This window comes from Poecilia reticulata, chromosome 15 (assembly GCF_904066995.2).
Source record: "Poecilia reticulata chromosome 15, P_reticulata-male-v2, whole genome shotgun sequence".
Taxonomy (NCBI): Eukaryota; Metazoa; Chordata; class Actinopteri; order Cyprinodontiformes; family Poeciliidae; genus Poecilia; species Poecilia reticulata.
The window spans coordinates 9,379,215-9,404,999 of record NC_088844.1 but is presented as its reverse complement, the minus strand read 5'-3'; the positions used below and the strand labels follow the sequence as shown (position 1 = coordinate 9,404,999).

General features: G+C 39.6%; 1 protein-coding gene across 10 annotated transcripts in view; it reads left to right on the top strand.

The window, feature by feature from the left end:
- ccdc88ab (coiled-coil and HOOK domain protein 88ab) overlaps window positions 1-25,785 on the top strand; it is a 69,921-nt gene that overhangs the window by 17,722 nt on the left and 26,414 nt on the right. For all 10 annotated transcript variants that reach the window (XM_017309029.2, XM_081616157.1, XM_008428753.3 and 7 more), the window contains exons 4-12: window positions 8,024-8,093; window positions 18,507-18,565; window positions 18,978-19,061; window positions 19,148-19,288; window positions 19,821-19,993; window positions 24,040-24,121; window positions 24,586-24,744; window positions 25,273-25,419; window positions 25,513-25,657. In XM_017309029.2, the coding sequence (XP_017164518.1) occupies window positions 8,024-8,093; window positions 18,507-18,565; window positions 18,978-19,061; window positions 19,148-19,288; window positions 19,821-19,993; window positions 24,040-24,121; window positions 24,586-24,744; window positions 25,273-25,419; window positions 25,513-25,657 (1,060 nt within the window). The remainder of the gene's footprint in view (window positions 1-8,023; window positions 8,094-18,506; window positions 18,566-18,977; window positions 19,062-19,147; window positions 19,289-19,820; window positions 19,994-24,039; window positions 24,122-24,585; window positions 24,745-25,272; window positions 25,420-25,512; window positions 25,658-25,785) is intronic.

The window sequence follows — 25,785 nt, the reverse complement described above, 5'->3', positions numbered from 1 at the left end:
CAGAGTCTAAGCCAGATAAACTCAAATCTTTGAGCATTAACTTATTTTTTTTCTCTCTCTCTCTCTAAGCTCCATTATGGGGTTTTTAAAGTTGTGTTCAAAGACAATCTGGTCTCACTCACTGTCAAAATTATCTATTCAGACTGACACATGTCATCTTAACTTTTTGTACAGTGTATAGTTGTACAGTTTGTGATCTGTAAAATGTTAAAACTTGCATACGTTTATCTCTTAGACGGTAACGTTTGTCTGTGGTCCCATCTTTAAAGCTGTAGATGTTATGGTTGAATCAAAAGCATGTCTGTCCTCTTTCCCATCTCTTCAGTCTGAGGTGTGGCATAACTGCTGGGAGCTGTGTTTTGACTATTGTAACAGAGAACCCTATTCATGCAAACTACGTCTCTCCTTGAATCTCTGCAAGGATCAGTCTGAATATCGCATGGTGGCTTATGAAAACTGCTTGATGCTTCGTACTGGTTTACTATGTTGGCGAGATTGCAATTTAGCTGATAAATCTTGGTTAAACTTCAGTTTTAGACCCTTCATTTGTTTCAAATGCTTATAGATCCCTATTAAATTGCTGACGTTACCCTAGTCTAACCTTTTATTCAACACGCATTTTATTGCCGTATTTCACACGAACTGCAAAAGCCTGTCAGTTCCTTTTTTGACTTTCCAGCATCGGTGGTTAAACAAGTTTATTAGGGCACAAGCTGACAGCTGCAGGCTAACTGCATGTCGTCATGCAAAGTCACATGTTAGTCTGAGTTTTTTTTGTTGTCAGCTAACTGGCTAGGGGTTTTCTATATAGCTATACAGTAGCTATATGAATCCATCCTGAAAGTCTATTTATTTGTAGAAATAATAAGCAGATGATCATTGCTTCAGTGACCATCTATTTGCTTTGGTCCTGAATTTCAGCAAAGCAGCAAATATCACAGTTTGATATAAAACCACATCCATTTAATTAACTTTTAAGGCTTAGAGTGTAGCAATGGATTTCAGTAGCCAGACCTGCTGATGTGACTTTATTTACTTACTTAATATTAAAACAATTAGCAGAATAAGTCTGCATGAACTTAATCTCTACAACTTGGTGATGTGAAGCAGCATACCTTCTTGGAAAATGTATTTGATATGACTTAAGCTGAATATTTAATGATACTAAATGATTTTCAGTCTGATTTAGTGAGAAGAGGATGACAAGTGGTCTCCTCTAACTTCTGTTACTTTAGTAGTAGATGGGACTTGGCAGAACTTCTAAATTATCTACAAGCTCGACTAAGGAGGACTAGCTTGTCTCTTATGTTCTATTTCTTGTCAGAACACTTCATTGATTGAATCGAGACCCTGACCAAGGTATTTCTGAATCCTTTTATTAAATTCAACTTCCCATACAAAATGAATCCTGATTGACATTCCTAATAACATGCATTTCTAAATCAAGTGTTTTTTTTTTTTTTTAAAGAGATGCTTTAGAGAAATAAATTCAGTGATTCCTGGACACATCTGTAGAATAATAATAATAATAATATTTGTTCGACTGCATGTTTAGTTTAACTTTGGCACAAATAACGACCCACATATATCATCACGCAATCCCAGCCTTCACTTGGAGCTGAATATGTCTGCATGCAGTTAGTTTGTGTTTGCTTTGAAGCGGAATTAGTGGCAGTAATGATACGGCACTGGTTCCCATATACTAAAATGAAACCATTTCACAGTAATAAGGGGAAACATCAAGCTGGGTTCTTGTTTTGCTGAACAAATAATGAATGCCTGGAATATAAACTAAATCTCCATGTTGATTTCATTGATGATTTATATTCAGCCAAAAGAATATGTTTGCATTTGGTCGACTGTTTACGTCTAACGACTACCACTGCCTTCTCGGGAGCGACTGTGTAACTAAAACATAAAGAAATGAAATCATAGTGCAGCGTGGGCAACAAAGCAAGACTAAAGATTAGCTGCCAGCTTTTTTTGAGCATGGTTAAAATTGACCAATTATCTCTGTCTGTCTCTTTGGTTGTCAATTTGAGAACATCTGTGTGAAATGTAACCATCTGTTTGGCATAGTTTAAAGTTACAGTCACTGTTTGCGTTTTGTTCCATTCATGCCAATCAGGGTGCTAGCCAAATGCAGAACCATGTGACTTGAGACTGAGTATTAAAGGCAAATATTAATTTATTTTTTTGGCTTCGAAGGTTTATTAAAATGTGTCATGCTAGAGAATACTAGCAACCTTGACTTGGATAGATTGTGATTGTGTGAACTTTTCCAGCCAGTGTGAAGCGGAGCCCTTGGGTGATGGGTTGAATTTGAAGAGGTCAGACTTCCCCTGCCCACCTGCCACAACCACTCCACTCATTGTGCCTCAGGGCTGTGTTGTAAAACACATCTTCTAGCTAATAGATACCATAGAAATACAAAAGAAACTAGATACTAATGACCAGCTTCCTCCACCTCCTCGTGTAAAATATCAGGTGCCCATCTGCCTGTTGGTTTCTCTCAAGTGAGAAACCTTTATCATATTGAATGATCTTATGAGAAATTTTAATTTGCCATTAAAGTAGAAAGTTTGTTGATTTGAGTTTTATTTTTTCTTTCTCACTTGATGTTATAATAGTGCAAATATTTAAATTCATTTAGTTGGTTTTTGGCAGCTGGTGTGTTCGGATAGTTTTACCAGCTTACCCATCTCTTCTTGGAAGTGCTAGTTGGATTTCCTGTAAAGGCCTGAAGTGATAATGGCTTGCTTCCTAAACCTTTTTTATAGTCCTGTTGAAAAAGCTTTCTTTGCATTGATTCACTTCACGGGGATGCAGTGAGGACTTGTGCAAGTGCGATGACTTATCTGCGTTTGAATATGCATGTTTACACTAGAAAAAGCAGAAGGATGTTTCTTCCCTTTGCTGGTGGGGAAATAACCTTTTTGATCTCCTAATTGCTGCAGTCTTTTTACAGTCTGCAGTGGTCATGAGAGCTTGCCGGTGTGTGCGCACATGTGTTTGTGTGTACATTTACTGTATCATGTGCAAGAGGCTCTCTAGCATGGGGAGAATAAACCCATCTCCTCGTTTCTATGGTAACTCTCAATGTCTGCAGAATGGGTGTGATTCAAGCTTTCAGGGTTCAGGCACACACATACACTCTCTCATGGAGTAGTTGTACAATTAGTCCCCTGTTAAAGCGTTGCCGCTAGCGGAAGTTGTGCCTGGGTGGAGGGATGGAAAGGTGGAGTTTGTTATGGAGGGCAAACTGGGCCAGTAGAAACACAGCCACTTTGTAATCTTTCCACCCGTCTGCATTTAAAATAATAAATAAGAATTGTATACACACCGCCATGTCTACTGAATTTAACATTAAACACAGCATGGCCCTTGCTTTATGCTGTTTGAATCTGTGTATATGACTAGATGTTCAAAATGAGAATCTCTTAATAATTCAGGTGTAGTTTGCCTCGGTTGTTTTTGTTGTAGAAGAAAAAGAATGCCTCATCAGAATGGGATGGAGGATAATCGATGAGATTTTCGTTATAATACAAAACGTACCTGAAGAGATGGACTGATCAAAATGCTGCATTCATATCATCCACAGCTATTTTTACCCTGACTTTCTGTAGATGAGCAGAATTTCCTGAGACGATAAATTTCCCAAAGCTAGCTTGTTTCCATGCACACACGGAGTTGTGAATCAGCCCTTTAACCAGGACTTCATTTAATCAGTCTGTGTAAACATCTCTGTGGGTTGGAAGAGGATCCAGTGTTGAAAAGCCTTGAATGATGCAGGAATCAATAATACAGCAACGTTGTGTCGGAGTAGAGGGGGGGATGGTGTTCGACGGACGGATGGATGTATGTGGACAGAGATAGTAACGGCTGTCCTGCAGTACTGGAGTGACACGTGATGGGTTTAGCACCTCACAATTTTTCCATATTTCATTTTTATCTACATTTTCACATGCTTCTCTCCAACACAAAGCACTGGCTGTTCCACACCCCCCCAGTGTGGCATTGACAGGATTAACTAGATAGAACATTGGAGAGACTGAAATATTGACCGAGCCAAAGACATCTCTGCAGTGACGGCCTCAGCAGAGCAGTACGCTTTTTATTTAAAAGCCTTAGTATATCCTCACATGCTCAGTGTGGTGGTTGTTATTCCCATTTCGGTCATGTTTTATGTATGAAATATAAGCTATTGCTAGACAAGTCAAGATCTATATTGGCGTGTCTCAGCTTTGGCTTTTTTATTGCGACTAATCCTCACAGCACATTATCACCATTATCCAAGTCCAGGCTGTACCCTTTGTATCACTTTTAAGATGTAATGCCAAAGAGGAGTTGACTTTCACTTGATCTTATTGTTTTCTATCCATTCCTAGATCCTTAAAGTCCAGTAGTGTTAAAATTAACTTCTCCGTAAGGCTGAATGATAATTCTTTACACATTTTACACACTTCAGGTGTGAAGTGAAAATCTTTAATGGCAGAACTTTGAGGTGTCGGTGCTGAATATTTTTCAGAGACTAAGTAGACATCAAATCGGTGTTCCACCTCTACCGAGGCTTATGAAATCATATTTAGAAAATGTTTGAAGATGAAAGTAAAAGTATCTGAGCTCTTTTTCAACACACCAATCGATTCAGCCTGCAGATCACTCAGACAAGTGCAGCTGATTGAGAAGCGAAATAAGAGCGGTAGAATTGGATGTAGGCATTGGCAGTATGAGGGGTCTTGACCGTGCCACGTAGGATATTACGAAATTACCTCAAATATGTAAAATACAAACGTGTCTCAGGTAGGCCTGTCGCGATAAACGATAAATCAATTAATCGCACAATAAATTAAACCTATCGACCTCATTTTAATTATCGGCTTTATCGTCTCTTCCTGCCTTTTTTCTTTCTGTTGATGGCACTGAATGAAAAAAGGCTCAAGTCCGGTGCTCTCCAGTAACCCCTCCCTTCCTCATTTCCTTTGTGTAATGTCCAGCGCACACTACACGAGTTGTCGGCCCATTTTCAAAACCAGAGACCACACATTAGCCGACAGAAATCCTAGGTATAACGGTTCGATCGGGTTCGTCGTGCCGTGTGATGTTCAGCCACGTGGGCACAAAATAATGGCTACAAGTCCAGTTAATTCATTTTAAAACCAGGCATTAATCAATGCTTTCCTAGAATCTACCTGTGATGCATGTTGCTAGAGTCGGGTAAAGTCCTGACTGAATGAAAATCATTATAACCTATTTATGTCACTTTAACGAAGAGCAGCTGAGAAGTTACTGGGTTTATCAACTGCAGTAGCAATTTGGCTCCAACTCCTCCCCTTGTCATTTCTATATTCTTTGCACAAAATGTTAAATAAATATTAATGTTGTTTCCACATATCTCCGATGTCCGCTGGACTTCGGGTTGCAGCCATGTCAGCTGTTTGGGATTCCCCTCCGTAATTGCCCCTCAGAAAGCAAGGAGGTGAATCCGCGCTTTCTGATTGGCTACCTGTCACATTCAGTGTTAAAGCTCCCAGTCGGGGAAAACCCCTGATTTAGATCAGAGCGGCCACGACGACCTAGCGTAACACACCTCACACTATAGGTTGATCGATTACGAAATCACCAGCGACAATCTTAGATCGTTGACCGATCTAAGATTGTCATAAGGGGAAAATAGGGGCAAAAAGTCATGTAGTATGAACCATTGTATTAGATAGTCGAATGTGCCCATCTTCTCTATTTGAATCTACTGATTACTGAAGGGCAACATGGTATACAGACTTCATAATCTGCACTCTTTTGGTTGAATGCAGTATTTATTTCCACTTTGGCTTTATGTTTAGTTTTTATTCAAGTACGTTTTTTGTTAATGGAGACTGAGAATCCATTAACACTGGAACTGATTTAGTTTATCAGTTCCAGTGTTGTGTTCTTTTGAAAATAAAGTGCATCTATCCATGGCAGGAAATCGCATGCATTATTAGTCCATCCATTTTCTTACACCCTTGTCCCTCAGTGGGGTTGGGAGGGTTGCTGGTGCCTATCTCCAGCTAGCGTACCGGGCGAGAGGCCGGGTACAACCCTGGACAGGTCGCCAGTCTGTCGCAGGGCAACACAGAGACACACAGGACACACAACCATGCACACTCACACCTAGGGGCAATTTGGAGAGTCCAAACCTGACAGTCATGTTTTTGGACTGTGGGAAGAAACCGGAGTACCTGGAGAAAACCCACGCATGCACAGGGAGAACATGCAAACTCCATGCAGAAAGACCCGGGCCAGATATTGAACCCAGAACCTTCTTGCTGCAAGGCAACAGCTCTACCAACTGCACCACTGTGCAGCCTGCATTATTAGTCATTTCCATTAAATCAGTGTCAAAAGGTCTTGAAACAATATTATTGTTTATCGCAATAATTTTTTAGACAATTAATCGTCCAGCAAAATTTGTTATTGTGACAGGCCTAGTCTCAGGTGTTATTCATAACAGAAAAGCATAAATTATTTCAAACTTAGCTGAACTGAATTGCTATTGGAAAGTAAGGTTCATAGTTTTGGCTTATTGACTGAATATTAACACGTTAAAATGATAAGCGTACATTCTGCATAGTGTGCAGCATGTTAATTAGCAGGTTGTCTTAAAGAGAAAGTAAAGGGTTTAAGATAAGTGTTGTATCACAGTATGTTAAGATGCTAGGCGACCAATGCTGCTCTTTGTTTCAGGATTATCTAGCAGGTGTGTTCAGAAAGGATTTCTGACTTGGTGACAGATGTACATTTACTGTGGCATGTTGTGACCAGCTGAAATCTTATGTATTTGGTTAGTGACAGAAAGCACAGCTGTGTTCATATCATACTTTGCAAATACACACTGCCAGAGAAGGGGGCAGGTGTGTGTGTGTGTTGTTGTGACAGCTGTTTGGAGATTGTGTGTTACTTCTCATGACAGATAAGTATTTTTTATTTTGGTGTTGGATACAATGTTACACAGTTGGGAATGAGTAATTTTTGCCTCAAACTTTTTCACTTTTGATTCAAATCTTTATTTGGTTATTTGTGTGTGTGTGCGTGTGTGTGTGTGTGTGTGTGTGTCCAGCTGCTGTCATGACTTCATGGTCAGTTGGCTGTCAGACACACCAAATGTCTCTCTGTGAGACATAAACTGTGACTGCCTGTTTTGTGGTGATTATCCTGACAGAAGCTTGTGGAGTCGATCTGTCTGAGTTTTCACACCTGATGGTGGTTTGAGTTATTATTGCCAGGATCATTGTTTTAATCACAGCTACATCTTTTCATCATCACTGTATTTGGTTGATGTAACATGTCGAGATAAATACTCAACATTAAGAACTGCTGATGGGATTTTGACTATCACATTTGCTTGTAGGTAAAAAGTAAACAATGAAATGTTCAAGGTGGTTGACTTATTTTAACTTTAAAGAAGGCAGGTTTGAATACAGCGCTCGTTTTTTGTTAGTTTTTTTAGTTAGTTTTAGTTGCTTTTATAATAAAAATCTTTATTTTGAGTTAATGTTGGAAAACTTTGTGTATGACCATTGGCAATGCAGAATGCTGATTTTTCTATATACATGTATATATTACATGGACATAAAGGTTTCACAATATCATATAATTTGGCTTTCTAGCAGAATATTAGAGGAACGTTTGGAATGCATATTTTTCAGACGCATTTCCAATTTTCACAAAAACACTTTTCGTCCCTACATAGATGATGGTGTGCAAAATATTCAGATTGTGTTAGAAGCATCGCAATCATAATCCATGTTCCCTAAATCATTCAGAATTCCTCCTAAGAAGCAATTTAGTTATCTGGTTTATGTCTTCATTTGGATGACTTTTTAGTAGCAACAGCAGATAATGAACAAAAACAAAAATCTAAAAAAAAAAAAACGGCATTAAATATGTTTTTATAAGAACTTTTGTAGAGTTTAACTTTTACATTTATAATGTTTGTCTCACAAGCTTGATCTAAATTTAGTTTTTAACCTTTTTGCCACAGGAGAGTCTCCAGCAGTTGGTGATGATGCCTTTGCCAAATGTTCTGGTTCTGGGCCGGAACCCACTCTCTGGTGAGTAAAGTTTTTATTGACAGCACAATGACACGATTTCACAGGTAAACTGTCTGAATAATGCTGTACAGGTTTTATTTGAGTACTCCAAGGCAGTTCTCTGGTTCAGCAGTGCAGGTAGTGAGTGTAGTAGCAGCGCAAAATGAAGACATGACACTTTTGCATAGCTTTCGTCTATTCATTTAAAATAAAGCCACAGACTTGCTTTCAATAATCTGGTGCTTTGATGTTTTCTTCTTTGCCAGAGGATTTAATTTTACAGTTACTTTTATCTCTGTCTCCATATGTTTTTTAATGAGTGGATAATTCAGAAGTTATAAGTTATACTGTGTATACTGTGTTATATAGTGTAACAATTGGACTTTATGTGGTAAATAGTAGGACTAAAAAGAAAGTTGGGGGGGGGAGCTAATTCTGCTTTTGAGGTGATTGAAAATGGACAGTTTAGTTGCTTGGCTTCAGGTTACCTTTGTCGGTTACTATGTACTTACTGCAGGGATGCTACAGCAAGCCAAATCTGTGGAGTTCTTTGACCCGAAATGCTAAATTCATCCAATCAGTTTGTAGTACGCCTTTGACCCTCTGACTTAGTCACGCTATGTGATCTGTCTGAGTGGCGTTAGGCAGCAGTGACGCAGTATCAAGTGCTCAGTGTCATAAAAACATGTTAAAGCAGTTTGACCTACTCAGCCTTTCTGCTACCTGATATCTCAATATGAAACCTTTGAGGAGAACAAAAGTAAAAGCAGGTGGCGTTTGAAATTGATCATAAACAGAGTGTTAAAAGGTTTGTTAGATAAAAGGAGAACGCTGATTAAATTGTTTACCAGCCAGCACAATCATCAACAGAACGGTTCATTGACTTTGTGTTCATCAGTTCATAATCAGCCCTTCAAAACAGTGAGTTGTTCCATGCTCAACTCAGACTCTGATGAAAGATCTCTATGACTCTTTAAGCAAATAAAATGGCTTCTTTCCTCCCTTGGCTTCCTTCGTCACACTTTCACCATGTCAGTCATTGGTATTTTGGGGTTTCAACACTCTTTATTCGCCTCTTCAATTTTCACTCACTCCAAAAGTAAATAATTCAACAATGGAAGCTGCAGGTAATGCACTCATGCTACTCACCTGCGTCATGTTTTTGACTTCTTTTACAGCTGTTACATTTCTGGATACCATTTCAAATAAATGTCCAGGCAGTGTATCAAATGGGTTTTAAGACATTTTGAAAATTACATGACTAATCAAACTCCATCTCTGCTACCTGCTTTTTGAACAATTTGATTGCTTCAGTGTTGAGTCAGCAGTAGGAGCTGACAAAATGTCATTTTTTTGTAAAAATCAATGAGGCGACGTACCTCATTGTTCATCCATGTGAGCCTACCAGTTATTTTTGGCTAGCTACTGAAGGTTATCTACTCTGCCGCATCCCACAATCCTTAGTGACGGAAGGGCATTTGTCTCATGCTTGCATTGTATGCCCAGTTGTGATGTCGAACTGTGTTCACACCATAAACAAACCACTATAAAGCCTCAGAAACTGGTATCGTTCAGGAGAATCCCAATTGTCTCTTTGTACACTTTTTCTAAAAATGCTAGTTCAGAAGATGATGCTATATTTTAAAGCTTTTCTACAGCCACCGAGTAGTCAAAGCCAGACCAGGCCAGTGCTCTGCGTGAAGCCTCTAGTGCGGTAGATGGGGGGGCAGACAGGAAGTATCAGATTCCTTAAAGACTTGCCTCTCCTTTACCTTTATCTTGTCAGATAATCGGTCAGACCAGGAGCGAATGAGAAGCGAGGGTTCGCTGGCTGCCAGCTGAAAGTCATCGGCCATGTGGCTTTTATTATGCTCCTGTTTGAGGGGGCTGGGGGACAGTGCTGAGTGTGTGTGAGCACATGCATGTGTGCGTTTGGTTGGCGATTGGGGGAAGGGTGTCCTTACCACAGTGAACAGTGGAAATGCACTGTATTACACCCTCCCGATCCCCCCAAGGCTCTGAGTCTGAGCTAGGCTCGGCTGCCTTGCATAAACACGCACAGTGAGACACACACACTCCTTTGCTTGCAAGTACTGTTTAGTCAGTGTGAGTACAGAACCCGTACATGCCAGATTACCCTTTGTTACTGTAAATACTGAAACTTAATTAGTTAAATTTCTTTTAAAATGTTTTCTTTTAAAAAAACCTGACATCTTGAATGCTTTTAATACGCATTTAAAAGGTTGTTGTTCTTGTTGTATAGGCCTGGGCTGTAGCTGACATCTTTCTCTTGTTTTCTTTCAAAAAGCACATTAGAAATCAACAATTCTAGGTTTGCATAAATTATTTTATAAAAGAAAGAAAACTGTTAAAGTGAGAACTGAATATTTTGAGATCTTAATTATTCTCGTGTGTATCTTTAACACAGAATAGACACGACAGAAGTCTCTCCAATAAACAATGCTGTCTATGGCAACCATTGACTTTGATCATTGTACCTCATCTTCCATCACACAAATACCCTAAAATAATCCAAACTAAGATTGATCAGTTTTTTTTTCTCTCTCTCTCTCTGGGATGAAATGAATATTAGCCTGGAAATAACTGTGTCATCACTAGTAAAGAGGTCTGCTTATTCCCAATGACTATCTGTCACGGCTGAGGAAACGGTGCTGTAGCAATAAACTGCACATGCCCACAAACACTTTTTTTTCTTCTCATCCTCCCTCCCTACATCCTCACAAACTGATTTTGACCTCTGTTTTCCTGCCAAGAGGATCAAAACGGGGCAGAAGGCTTAGTCCAGGTGGCGACACTGAAGGAGGAGCTTTTGTGTAACGATGCTATGGGAAGGAAGGACGGGTGGGTGGATGTGTGCTGCAAAGAGTACATGGATGAAATGAATGTATGAGCAGCAGCGGAAGAGGGATGCAGACCAGATGAGGTATGAAGTGAGACAATGGAGCCTCCTTTAAGCCTTCAGCTTGTGCTTCTGGAGGGAGATTTCTTCTATTTTCAGCCTTGCCTCTCTGCCTCCCTGCTGCTGCTCTGTCTCTCTATTTATCTTTTTTTTTTTTTAAGCTTGTGATGCTTTTCCTCCTTCTGTCTCCGTTTGTTTTTATCTTGCCTTTTGCCTGCTTCTCTCTCTTGTTCCTCCTTTCAAACCCCATAAATTATTTATCCAGCGGGGTTCCTTATCTCTTCTGAGTAGCTCCAGTAGATTTGCTGGTCTAAATCCCTTCACTGACTATAATAGGTTTTTATGGTTTTTAATAGAGGGTTTTTAAGCTCTATAGGTTTGGGACGTTTTACTTGTTGTTGCTCTTCTAGACTCAAATCTGCAAAAATTCATATGGAACATATTTTATTTCATGTCATAAATAAGGTACTGGTGTAATTGGCTTTACACATTTACTTAAAATATTCAGAAACGGACTAGTTTTACAAGCTATTCACTTTGTGTTTATCAATATCTGTTGAGTTCAAGTTTGAGCTGCGTAACTGCTCCAGATTTTGAGCTAATCCCAGAGTCCTTTGATTTGGTTAAATGGAAAAGTGCCAACTTTTAACACATTAACAATTATTTAGATGCTTTTAAATGAACATTACCGTATTTTCCGAACTATAAGGCACACCTAAAAACTTTCAATTTCCTCAAAAGCCGACAGTGCGCCTTATATATGGACCAATATTGAGCCACAACAGGTCTAGCAACTACGGTAAGCCATAGACATAATATAAGAGTAGACCCCCGCATTGGCTGCTCTGGCGCAGGAAATATGGCGGCCATCTTGGAGCGGTCGTCCCTAATACTTTGCTATTAGGGCGGGGGAAGAGAGAGACTGCGGCGGCACCGTGTCGGTTGGTCTGTGTTACCCAGAAAGCAGTTGGGCACAATATTGCAACACCAACACCGTTGGTGAAACAATGACAGCCTACTATATAAAGTACTGAGGGACCACTTCTTTATTTTTACACATCCACATTTGTAGAGTACGGAACAAATCGCGTCCCGTATAGGTTCAATACGGAACGGGTGGCAACCCTAACTGTAGCGTCTATTCTATGTGCACCGCATTATAAGGCACATAGAATATGATATATGATTTGTATATGAAAAAAGTTTTAAAATAGGCCATTCATTGAAGGTGCGCCTTATATTGTGGAAAATACAGTACTTAAAGTTCTTTCTTCAGCTATGTTTTTTTACAACACAAAACAAATGTAAATTATCAGGAAAAAGTAAAATGAAGACAACTTTGAAGCATTCGGGCAAAGATGAATACGCCAAAATCACGTTTTCTTAATTGTATTTTGAACCGGATGGAAAAAACATTCCATGTATACATGGATTTAATTATCAAATGACCAAATCTGTTTTTTTTATTTTCTGGTAATTCTGGTAATTGTTTGGAATATGCCAAAACTTTAACACAAACCTGCCTCACAAAGAATAGTGTGAATATGCATGAACCAATCGGTATCTGTCATGTTTCCTGTTGTCAAGCAGCAACCCTGTTCTTCCAATGTCAGCTCTGGCTGATATCCATCCATGTTGTGCAGATAAACTTGCTGGGAGCGTGCCTGGAGGCACAAACGCTCCATCCTTTTACAATCGATAAGTGAAAAGAGACGAAGACGAGAAATTACTCGTTTGTGATATCTGGTGAATTTTCGTCTCTTGATTAAGTTTTATTACAGTAAACAACAAAATATAATAATTGTCAACCGATCTGTCAGATTTATTGTCTTATAACAGTGTTTTCCAACCACTGTGCCGCGGCACACTAGTGTACCGTGAGTGATCGTCAGGTGTGCCGTGGAAATGATCCAATTTCACCTACCGTATTTTCCGGACTATAAGCCACTACTTTTTTCCTACACTTTGAACTTCTCTGTGGATTTTTCTTCAACTCTTCAGCTCTTTAGCAGGAAGTGAATCATTGGAAGTCAAAATTGAAAATCAAAGAACGCGCTAATTTTCATTTCGAACGAGCAGCAGGCACGACAGAGAAATGTTTTCAAACTCGTATGATGCAGCTTCTAAGTTGAGGAGTATCGATCTGGCAGGACGGGAGGGAAATCAAGCCGCTGCACGTAAACTCGGCGTGAACAAAACCGGATTTGGAGACGGAGAACTGCGTCCTTAACATATCCAGAAGTTATTAGGACGCAGCCCTCTGCTGGGTCCTTATGGGAAACAGAGAGCGGCAGAGATACCAGCGGCCTGTTGTCCTGTGCGGCTGATATATGCAAGTTTCCAGGGGGGGAGTTAAAAAAAATTTGAAGGTACGGTTTATAGTATGGTGCGCTCATAGTCTGGAAAATACGGTAATTGGTCTTAAAAGATTTTTTGAAAACGAATTGATTATCTGCAAATAATGCCATCTTTGAGTGTCTTTGCTGAAGTTGTGACTAGCAGCGTAATCATGTAATTTTATTATCACTAGATGGCAGTAGGCACCGAGCATTTTACATTAAAACAAGAGAATTGGTGATGCATGAATGTTACCACATTAATGCATCACACACGACAGTGTTGTGGCGGTGTTCAGGTGTATTTTTGAAGTGGACATATTAAGTGCAATTTGAAATAAGAAATGTAAAATATGATTTTTTTGTTTATTTGATTCCTATTCAAGACACTTTGATAAGAATGACTATACAGTGGGGAAAATAAGTATTTAGTCAGTCACCAATTGTGCAAGTTCTCCCACTTAAAAAGATGAGAGAGGCCTGTAATTGACATCATAGGTAGACCTCAACTATGAGAGACAAAATGTGAAAAAAAATTTGAGAAAATCATTTTGTCTGAATTTTAAAGAATTTATTTGCAAATAATGGTGGAAAATAAGTATTTGGTCAATAACAAAAGTTCATCTCAATACTTTGTTGTATATCCTTTGTTGGCAATGACAGAGGTCAAACGTTTTCTGTAAGTCTTCACAAGGTTCTCACACACTGTTGCTGGTATGTTGGCCCATTCCTAGAGCAGTGATGTTTTGGGGCTGTCGGCGGGCAACACGGACTTTCAACTCCCTCCAAAGGTTTTCGATGGGGTTGAGATCGGGAGACTGGCTAGGCCACTCCAGGACTTTGAAATGTTTCTTACGAAGCCACTCCTTTGTTGCCCTGGCAGTGTGCTTGGGATCATCGTCCTGCTGAAAGACCCAGCCACGTTTCATCTTCAATGCCCTTGCTGACGGAAGGAGGTTTGCACCCAAAATCTCACAATACATGGCCCCATTCATTCTTTCATGTACACGGATCAGTCGTCCTGGTCCCTTTGAAGAGAAACAGCCCCAAAGCATGATGTTTCCACCCCCATGCTTCACAGTAGGTATGGTGTTCTTTGGATGCAACTCCGCATTCACTTTCCTCCAAACACAACAAGTTGTGTTTTTACCAAATAGTTCTACTTTGGTTTCATCTGACCATATGACATTCTCCCAATACTCTTCTGGAACATCCAAATGCTCTCTAGCAAACTTCAGACGTGCCTGGATATGGACTGGCTTAAGCAGGGGGACACGTCTGGCACTGCAAGATCTGAGTCCCTGGCGTCGTAGTGTGTTACTGATGGTAGCCTTTGTAACATTGGTCCCAGCTTTCTGCAGGTCATTCGCTAGATTCCCCCTTGTGGTTCTGGGATTTTTCCTCACCGTTCTTGTGATCATTCTGACCCCATGGGCTGAGATCTTGCGTGGAGCCCCAGATCGAGGGAGATTAGTAGTGGTCTTGTAGGTCTTCCATTTTCTGATTATTGCTCCCACAGTAGATTTCTTCACACCAAGCTGCTTGCCTATTGCAGATTCAGTCTTCCCAGCCTGGTGCAGGTCTACAATTCGGTTTCTGGTGTCCTCCGACAGCTCTTTCGTCTTCACCATAGTGGAGTTTGGAGTGTGACTGTTTGAGGTTGTGGGCAGGTGTCTTTTATACAGTTAACGACTTCAAACTGGTGCCATTAATACAGGTAATGAGTGGGGGAAAGAGGAGCCTCTTAAAAAAGAAGTTACAGGTCTGTGACAGCCAGAAATCTTGCTTGTTTGTAGGTGACCAAATACTTATTTTCCACCATTATTTGCAAATAAATTCTTTAAAATTCAGACAAAATGATTTTCTCAAATTTTTTTTCACATTTTGTCTCTCATAGTTGAGGTCAACCTATGATGTCAATTACAGGCCTCTCTCTTCTTTTTAAGTGGGAGAACTTGCACAATTGGTGACTGACTAAATACTTATTTTCCCCACTGTATATGTAATATAGGCGGCTACAGAGAATCTTTTACATTTTTGGTTGGTGGTGTGCCTCGTGATTTTTTTTCAATTAAAACAATGTACCTTGACTCAAAGGTTGAAAAACACTGTCTTATAAGACAGTTTAGGAGAAAGTTGTGCCCCTCTAGACGAAATGCATTTTGTTTACATTAGCATGCGTTGATTAAAACATGAGCAGGTGAAATAAAATGTCCCTAAACAGAAAAGGAATTTGTCTGTTAAAAATCAGCAAAATATTTCTAATCTCAGTTTGTAATTCATAAAGCATAAAATCTCAAACGTTTCATCTCAAGGCACTAAATAAAAAAACAAAACTCATGTTGAGGATGTGACTGTTCCCATAGCTTCTTGTAGTATTTGTCTATATGACAATTTTGCATTAATTTTTTTAGTCTGCATTAGAAATTATTTTTGTTGTTTTGACTAAGACTGTAAAAATAAGGCTTGAGTGCGAAATTTCCATCCCTTCACTTACTATGTCATATCCACATCCACAGCCCCAGCTAGAGTATGTTGATGTCCTCATTTGACCCTTAAAATTTCTAAATATTAACTTAGGTTCTCCCTTCATGAAGCTGTTGTGTCTGACCCAAGCTAGAAAGTTTTCCTCAGAATTACAGAGAAACTTAGCAATGCATTCTTGATTGGCAGAAGTTAAAACAGAATGAAATGCAGATGGAGACTAAATGCCGTGAGATTGGATTACAAACTACTTCCTCATGTTGTGGCTGTTTTATTCAGAGACAGATTTCTTTGGATCATTTAGTTTTATTTCAGTAGTATTTGTAATCAGTACATATATTGACCTTTTTTATGTAAAAATTAAATTTTATACTATCCCTCTTGAGTGCATGCACCTACGTTGCATGCACTCAATAAGGCCACTGCTTTGGGTTGAATTATTGATTCAGAGGTAATTGCTTAGTGTATTCTGTAAATAAGATGGATAGATCATGAAGAAACAGCTGAGAGTGTCAATATTATTCTGCTGTTCAGGATTACCTTTTTTTTTCTTTTTTTTTTTTACTCCCCAGTGGCTAGTAATCTTAATTTTAAGAACTGCAAATACGATATAGACCTTATATTCCTCTTTCCTATTTTTGTCTGACCCAGTGCTGATGAGTGGCCTCATAAACCCAGAAGCAAGCAGGCCACCCTGCACAGAGAACTTGCTGTCACTAAGCTGGATTTATTGTCATTAGAGCCGGAACAGCATTGGCACTCAGTGCTCCATTCGTCACATCATGACTTGGCTTATCACATAACACACACACATGCACACTCATGAAGAGCAATTCAAACAGAAGAAGCATGCGGTGGTTTTTACAGCCACAGACACATAAATTACTAATTACTTATTGTATACCACTAAATCACTCTCACGCAGACACGTTTATGTTTCTACCTACCCATATTAGGACATTGTATTCACTTCCATTTATTTTAGTAACTGCTTTCATGCGTACCCCAACAATTACTCTAACCATTCATAGCTCTGAAAATGCAGGGTTCGCCTCATTAGAACCCAACTTTGGTCCCCATAAGGCCCTTTGGTCTTCAGATAGTTTGTGTACCAGGAAGTGTCTGAAATGGACAACATAACAGAGCACACAAGCTGTTTTTCTATACCAGGGTATCCACATCCTTAAAGTATCCACATTCATGCATCTAAAATTAAGACCTTAAATATCTTAAATTCATTTTAGAAAAAGGTTGGTCTTTATTATGTTAATTACAGGTTTAAAATTTTATTTAATCTAGTATATTCTATGTATTGAATTTTTCTGACAGGCAAAGGTTTGAGTCACACACGGACGTCTTCATCGCATTCTGTGACTATGGTTGAGTCTGCTGGTAGCTAGCTGCTGGTACCCTTGCTAGCTAGCTTGCTAGCTATCTAGCTAGCTTTTTTTGTCTATCCTGACTAAGAGCAAATTCCTTGCTAGTTAGGTCATAGATTTTTGTTGAATAAAAGATATGTCATAAATTCCATCCATAGTGGTCTTAAACATCTTAAAATGCTGCATTTGAGTTGGAGAAACCTGCAGAAACCCTGTACACTAAATCGGTACACACCCAAACACACACACACACACACACACACACACACACACACACCACCTGCTTTGCTGTTGTGCAGCTCCAAATCCCCAGATGAGCTCAGGCCTGTTGAGTAGGCAGACAGCTGTTTGTAGGTTACAGCGGTTTCTGACAATATGCCCCGACATGTGGATGAGAGCTGGGAGTTTATCCGGCCAGCCAGCTACTCTGTGGAAAACCTTGTGGCTCTGTATCTGGAGGGAAGGATTTATAGAGGGGGAAATTGTAACAAGCCTGGAATTTAGCTAATTGGAATTCGATGTGGGAAAGATGGGAGCTTGATTCTGTCTTTATAGGCAGAGGTCCAACTAGGATCTTCTAAATCTAGATTTTAACTGAAGTATGTTGCATTTTTTCACATGAGTGAGCATGCATCTGTTTAAAAAACGGATGCATGCAAGCCTTAAAATTGATCCGTAACTGGAACTAAGAAATTGTTGAGGTTTCTTGTGGGAAAACACTTGGTTTTGCAGCATACATTTGGTATTTTTTCTCCATGTAGAGGAAATATGTATATAAAGTTTGTATTTGCTGCTAAATGTTGTTGGCAATGCAAGCTGGGGATGGATTTCACTTCATTTGATGCATTCAAATATTTTACAGAAATATGTGTGCCAGTTTATTAATTCACAAACTGTCAGATTTGCTGGTAAATAGTTTATAAGATTGCGACTTTCACTGCATTCTATTATGTGTGGCGGCCATATTGGATAAGTCACCTGAGGATGCACATTGAGCTCTGACTGGGAAAAAAGGATTGCAGTCACTATTAGGTGATTTCTGAAGGTAAATGGTTGCACTGGTTGGCATGCAACACTTTTCAGATTATTCCTAAAAGCAGATATATATTTTTTTTATTTGTACTTCAAAATTAGACTAAATAAAAAAGTACTTTTACAAAACATTGTACCTTTTCGTGGAAATGTCTGATTTATTACATGTAGTTTTGTATGTGGAAATATTTGCCACGCCCCCCCACACTTTTATTTATTTATTTATTTATTTTACCTTTGTCCCAACATTTCTTTTTATATTTTTTGTATTATTTTTTTTTAGAACAAGGCCTGGAGGAGATGAGGAAGATGTTGCTGCTGCTTTTAGGATGTGCTGTTCAGGTAAGAGCACACTTGGTCTGCTTGAAGGCTGTCAACATGTCTAACCTCTCATTTAACTTCCTTGTCACTTACAAACCGACTCAGAGATGTGGTGTCTGTGAATTTCTTACCAGACTGTTGACCTTTCACCGGCTTTTTAGTTGTTCTTGATGTCTCAACGCTTCAGCTGTAGCTAAAATTGTCCCTGAATGAACTTTGGATCCTCTTCCTGTAGAACTAACTTATCATTGTTTGTGACTTGTTTTACATCATTATTATACTTTTTTTTTTTTTTACCTCAGATTTTGGTGTGACTTTGTGCTCTTCAAACACTCCACTCTCCAACTTATGTAGCGCCTTAATATAAACCCCGTTTCTGCTCTTTCTGCTGGAAATTGGACAAACTCCTAACATTTTACTTCTCTATTTACAGTGTGAGAAGAAAGAAGAATACATCGAACGTATCCAGACTCTGGATTTTGACACCAAAGCCGCAATAGCATCTCACATTCAAGAGGTGTTTTCCCTCTTTGACAAACATCAAGCTGTAGTAATATTAGCGTGGCGTAGTGACCATTTACTGCAATTTTGTCCTGGTTTCAGGTGACCCATAACCAGGAGAACGTAGTGGACCTGCAGTGGTTGGAGAATGGAGAAATGCCCCCTGAGGATTTGGACAGCCTGTCGAGAAATCTGGCTTTCCACCTCAAACGTCTGGTGGATGAAAGGGACACACAGCTGGAGGTAATGGTGTGATTTATTAAGCCCATTTATCTTGTTCCATGTTTTTTTAAGAAGATACGCGACTGAAGCTTTTTCTAGCACGGTTATGTGGAAACTTTTCCTTTTTTGTTGTTGCCACAAAAGAGCAGCCTCAGGAAGGAAATGACAGGAAACTGTCATTTGGTGTGTGCGTGTGTGCGCGCGTGTGTTGTGACTACACGCAGCATTAAATGAGTTTCCAAGCCATGGGGTGCAGATTCCTATTGCTGATAGCAGATTTTGTGTGTGGGTTCATGCGAAGGGTTCTAATCGCCTCCAGATTATCAGAGAATCGTCCAGCCGCTTTCAATTAAAATCCCATTTCCTGTTGAGGGCAGTAGATTAAAATAGGCTTGGTGTGGGGCCTCTGTGTAACTTTTCTAACTATGCCTGCCAGTGACTTCCCAAATATTAAAACTCATCTTTAAGTCTGTTGTGTTTCCTTTCTTTCTTGAACTGCAGTGTAGCACAGCTTCACCTGTCCACCTTTTCTTTCCATCCTTCCTGCATTTAGACGATCGTGGAGCTCACCCAGGAGAGGGACTGTGTGCAGCTCTCTCCCCTGGCTCCCATTGCCACCCAGTCCCCTGGTGACTCTCCCAGCATGAGGAGGACTGAGAGTCGACAGCACCTCTCGGTGGAGTTGGCCGATGCCAAGGCCAAAATCAGACGCCTTCGACAGGAACTGTGAGTGCCATTGTCCTCCTATCAGCTTGATCAACAATTATTTAAATGGGGCGTGTAAATAGACTTTTGGTAGTGGAGACAAATACGTTCCAGAGCTGAATGTGATTTTTATTTAGATATTATGAGACTACTTAATAAAATTTTTTTAAAAAAGGTAATTTTTTGCCAAAACGGATTTTTTTTTGTTTGCCTAAATCAGTTTTTGGCTATAAAAAGAGGTGATTTTGAAGCAATGGTGGCACAGTGTTGCACAAACGGCTTTTTCTTATTTTTTGCTCTCAACAGATTTCTCAACCATTTTTAAGCTCGTGCTCCTGCTGCAGTCAGTCTTTCTCACATATGCAAACCAAAAACAAAATAACTTTGCAAAACTGCCGTGATATTTTCTGTCTCTGTTTCTCCATGTCCATCCATCCATCCATTTTCTTTCACCCTTGTCCCTCAGTGGGGTCGGGAGGGTTGCTGGTGCCCATCTCCAGCTAACGTTCCGGGCGAGAGGCGGGATACACCCTGGACAGGTCGCCAGTCTGTCGCAGGGCAACACAGAGACACACAGGACAAACAACCATGCACACACACTCTCACACCTAGGGACAATTTAGACAGACCAATTAACCTGACAGTCATGTTTTTGGACTGTGGGAAGAAACCGGAGTACCCGGAGAAAACCCACGCATGCACAGGGAGAACATGCAAACTCCATGCAGAAAGACCCCAGGCCGGGAATCGAACCCAGAACCTTCTTGCTGCAAGGCAACAGCTCTACCAACTGCGCCACTGTGCAGCCTGTTTCTCCATGTACCAAAGTAAAATACAGATTTCCAGCAGAAAGAGCAGAAACTGGGTTTATATTAAGGCGCTACATAAGTTGTAGAGTGGAGTGTTTGAAGAGCACAAAGTCACACCAAAATCTGAGGTAAAAAAAAAAAAGTATAATAATGATGTAAAACAAGTCACAAACAATAAGTTAGTTCTACAGGAAGAGGATCCAAAGTTCATTCAGGGACAATTTTAGCTACAGCTGAAGCGTTGAGACATCAAGAACAACTAAAAATGGGTTTTTTGTCTGTAATTTGAAACAGGCCTCAAGTCTTGGTTAAATCATCATCATTGTCTCTCTGTATATAGCAAGACTGTATTTTGTTTCCTTTTTCCAAACAAAGCTGTGTGTTTTTATGTGTGTGTGTGTGTGAGCAGAATGGAAGCCTAAATTAAGGCCATTGTAATTCAGATATGCGCAGGTCAGTCTGTTTGGTCAAAGGAAGGGGTTAAACAGTTTTACTATAAACGACCAAAACAAGTTTATCTGCATTAACAGGCGACTTATCAACATTGTTACTATTTATTTCATTTGCTTTAAATTCAAATACAAAACCGCAACCATCAAGATGCTTTAATATTTTTGGTTTATTGTTCTTCTTTTTTTTGTGGCATCTGCAATGGAAAGTTGATGTAACATGAAGTGCACAAAGACAAAAAACTGTCAATTTATAGAATCTGGTCACATGACTGCTCTTTCATCTCTTTAGCCAAGAAGAAGTATGATTGTCATTAACGTTTTATGTAGCTAAATTAGATTTCATTTACCATAATGAATACATTTATTGTCCTCGGTCAGTTCCAGGCAGTTGCAAAGTGTTTTTAATCTGCCAAATGGTCAAAATCTCACAGCTGCAGTTGATGATGCAGCTTTAAATGCGAAAGCCTCATTCTGCACAGATGCAGCTTGTTTTCAGAAAGCGCAGGAAACTGTGCTAGCTGAATACGTAATGTGACAGCCACGCTAATCTTCCATGCAGCAGTTGACAGGTGCTTGTAATTTTCAAGAAATGGATTGTGTGAAAACGAGGCAAAACGGCAGAGAATCGGAGCGTTAATGGGTTTAAAAAAAAAAGTCGAAGGGGGTGACTTCCCGTCCCACGATTGTTTATCTTCCCAGATAACTGTCTGAGGAAACAGAAGGTGAATGAGTGGAGAGAAAACAATGAGAGAGAGGGAGAGAATGGGATTCCTTTCCTTATTGAGATGCACTAGGAGACTCCAGAGAGCTGTAATCAAATGGGCCATCAGATGTTCAGCGGACCAGTTTCATGCAAACACATGCACAGACTGAGCAGCATCTCAGGAATGCAGTCGTTTTCTCCCAACGTGGTGTGACACATTCTCTCCCGAGAGCTGAGCCTGGAGAACTTGCGCGCGCGCACACACACACACACACACACACACACAGTCGCGCGCACACACACACACACAGTCGCACACATATTGCCTCTTTGTATCTTCACAAGGATTTTTCATTGACTTCCATTATTATTATTCCATTATTACTATTATTATTTTGTTTGTATTCTGTAGCCTTTCCCTGATCCTAAACCTAACCTAACGTCTATACCTAACCCGAAAGCAGCACTTCTTCTGGACTTTTACAAAGGGAGAAATGCTAAAACTCACACTCAAAGTGCCTTATTTCTCTTCTTTTCCCACATGTAGCCTTCTAGTGTTGATGTAGAAAAAAACACGTTGCGGTTTTTGAAGAATAAAAAATACAGAATTCACCTTGTGAACTCTTTACTTGTCAGGTCTGACTTGTTTCTTCCTCTGAGTAAAGGAGGATGAAGGGTTGTTGCCTCAGGGGAATATTTGCTGTGTGTTCAGCATGGTTGTAGTCACAGGAGGTTTTCTGGTGCTTGAGCTAGTTCTGCATTTCTTTGGTGTTTTTGAGAAACAAGACAACAGAAATCAAAATCTCTCTTCTGCAAGCACACACTTTAGGCTGGTTTGGTGTTCAGTGGCGTTTGTCCATCAACATAGGACTTGCCAATACTGCACAGTACTTGATGTACTGTGTGCACAGTACTTAATATTACTGTTTTTTTTAAATATTATTTTTATGTACTTGTATAACTTTTTTTTTAAATCTGTGCAAATGTGGAACATTTAGGTTTAAAACTAACCAACTTTAGAAAAAGCAAAGTATAAAGACTGATCTATTACTAAAGTCTGCTTTTGGGGGGGACATTAAGGTTTCTCTCTCAGCTACACTGACAACATAGAAAAAGAGGCAGACTGAAGCAAAAGTTTACCTCAGTGTTTTTCTAAGGGAAAGTAATGTAGCTAGCCCTACATTAAATGTCTCAACCTACCCAACTTAAACATCACTGATACTGAGAAAAATCTTAGTGCAATTCCACACTGCCTATGTTATTTAACGAGCCATAAATACCATGTTGGCATTTATAGCCCCTATGAATGACCACACATGGTGGTGTGCCAAGACGACGTTTCCTTACAGGTGATGCATTCAAGAACAAGTTGCACATTGTGTTACGTAGATATCAAAACGACTCCAAAGTATGCTTTTTTTTTTTTTTTTTTTAAATGTCAAAGTCTAATTAAACAGCTTTTTATGTTTTTTAGCGTGGGATTATTCTTGTACAATGATTTTATTAGTGGACTAAATCACACCAAGTCTCCACTCAGTTCTACACCAACCACTTTTTTTGAAATGCTTGAACATGTTGATAAAATCATGTTTTCAAAGATTCTTTGCAAAAAAACAAGAACTTTTGCTTTTTTTTTTTTTTAATTAAGTCACTGAAAACATAGCAAGCCCTGGCTTTAAACCAGCCTACCAAACCAGGATTTTATCTGCTTTTATCTCTGCTTTTATGAAGTGTTGGATTTTTTTTCCTTTTTTGTGCTTTTATAGTCTGTATGCCCTGAATCTGACGTGTGTTGTCTTGAGTTAAAAACAAATGATTAGTCATAGCACCACTTCTGTTGTGACACATCATCCCCATTTCCTCACACATCACAAAAATGTTTGTGCAGATTTTGTTTACCGTTACTTTTCTATACAACTACCCAAAGGCTATTGATATAGAATACAGCTTTAAAGTACTGAATGAGAATAAGCACAAAAGGAATTTCCCAACTGGACTGATGTCCTTTAAAAACAGAAAACACATGGCATATTGTGTTTTTGTTGCAGTTCTCATATGCCATTTCTGTACTCTGCTTTTGTTTATGCTGGGTCTCCTTTGCAGGGAGGAAAAAAGCGAGCAGCTTCTGGACACCAGGCAGGAGCTGGAGAACATGGAGGTGGAGCTCAAGAGAATCCAGCAGGAGGTAAAGTTACCAAATACAGCTCTATGCCGCGTAGTTTACAAATATTCAAATGACCTCACTTCCCCTCCACCTGGTTTTCTTTTCCTTAGCGCTTGGTTTCTAAATTGATGCCAGGCTGTAATCAGCTAGCGAGTGACTTAGCTCATTAGAGGGTGCTCAAACTATTTTTAGTCTGGCTGCAGATTCTCCTGGCTTTTGATGCAATTGTTTACCAAAGAAAAAAACAACTTGGGGCATTGTGGAGAAATGCGAGTACATATGCTTTTTGTTATAACTGATGATGTGCAGAAGCTATTCTGTTCATTGGTGTTTTTTGTTCTCAAATACTCCACAAATTATATAATATAAACATATTAAAGTCATTGTTTCAGTATGTTTTTTTTTCTGTTTGTGCGATTTAAGCACTTCATTGAACTTTTCTACTTTTGTTTATGCTCCATAAACAAATGTATGTACTCCTGCAGAGCTATCAGCTGCTGTCCGACGCTCGCTCGGCTCGGGCCTACCGCGATGAGCTGGACGCACTCCGAGAAAAAGCCATACGTGTCGACAAACTGGAGAGTGAGCTCTGCCGGTACAAGGAGAGACTTCATGACATTGACTTCTACAAGGCCAGAGTCGAGGTAAATGGCTGCAAAAACGGAATAAAGACCATTTTAACTTTGAGGGGCAGTAAAAAATTTTTTACATGTTCAACATCTTTCAGCCTGTGTTATATTCGTCCGCCCGTATGTCAGTTTATTCACGTCAACTGTCTCATCAGTCTGCCTAACCATCAATCTGTCTGTCTACCAGTCTGTTCCATATTCATAAAATGGTGAATCCGCTGTACCATCCATCTTTGTCTGTCGATCAGTCTTTCCATCTATTCATCCAATTTGATTTCTGTACAAATATTAGCCTTAAGTTTCTTGTCAACTTTTATATTGGTTTTTCAAAATCATCTTGAAAGTATTGAGAGTAATGGAGATCATACTGTTTGACCATGAAGTTCATTTTTAATACAAATGACAGCTTTTTTTTTTTCTTTCTTTCTTAATTTATATTGCAAATATACATTGGCCCTTAAAGTTGGGCTTAGGTCTTTTGCATGCTGCTGCAACTGCAGTTTTCTCCTCTGTGTTAGACTTGCGTTCTTAATGTTTTTATAGGAGCTAAAGGAGGACAACCAGATTTTGCTAGAAACAAAGACGATGTTGGAGGAGCAGCTGGATTCCACCAGGACGCGGTCCGACAAGCTACACCTTCTGGAGAAAGAGAACCTCCAGCTCAAGTCCAAGATGCATGATTTGGATATGGTATAGTCGTGCTTTCTGGGTGTAATCTGGGACAGAAATTGTAGTAGGAACATGTGTAACAACAATATTTGTTGAACTTAATCTGATCTCCAGGAGCGGGACCATGACCGGAAGCGAATGGAGGAGCTGTTGGAAGAGAATCTCGTGTTGGAGATGGCCCAGAAACAGAGCATGGACGAGTCGCTGCACCTGGGCTGGGAGCTGGAGCAATTATCAAAGACACCAGATCTGACTGATGGTGAGAAAAAAGGCAACAATATCTGTTACTAAAATAATCATTAGTTACAATCCTATTGTTTACCAGATTGTTGATTATTCCGACGATTAATCGATTATTCGGATGATTAATTGACTGTTCCAACAATT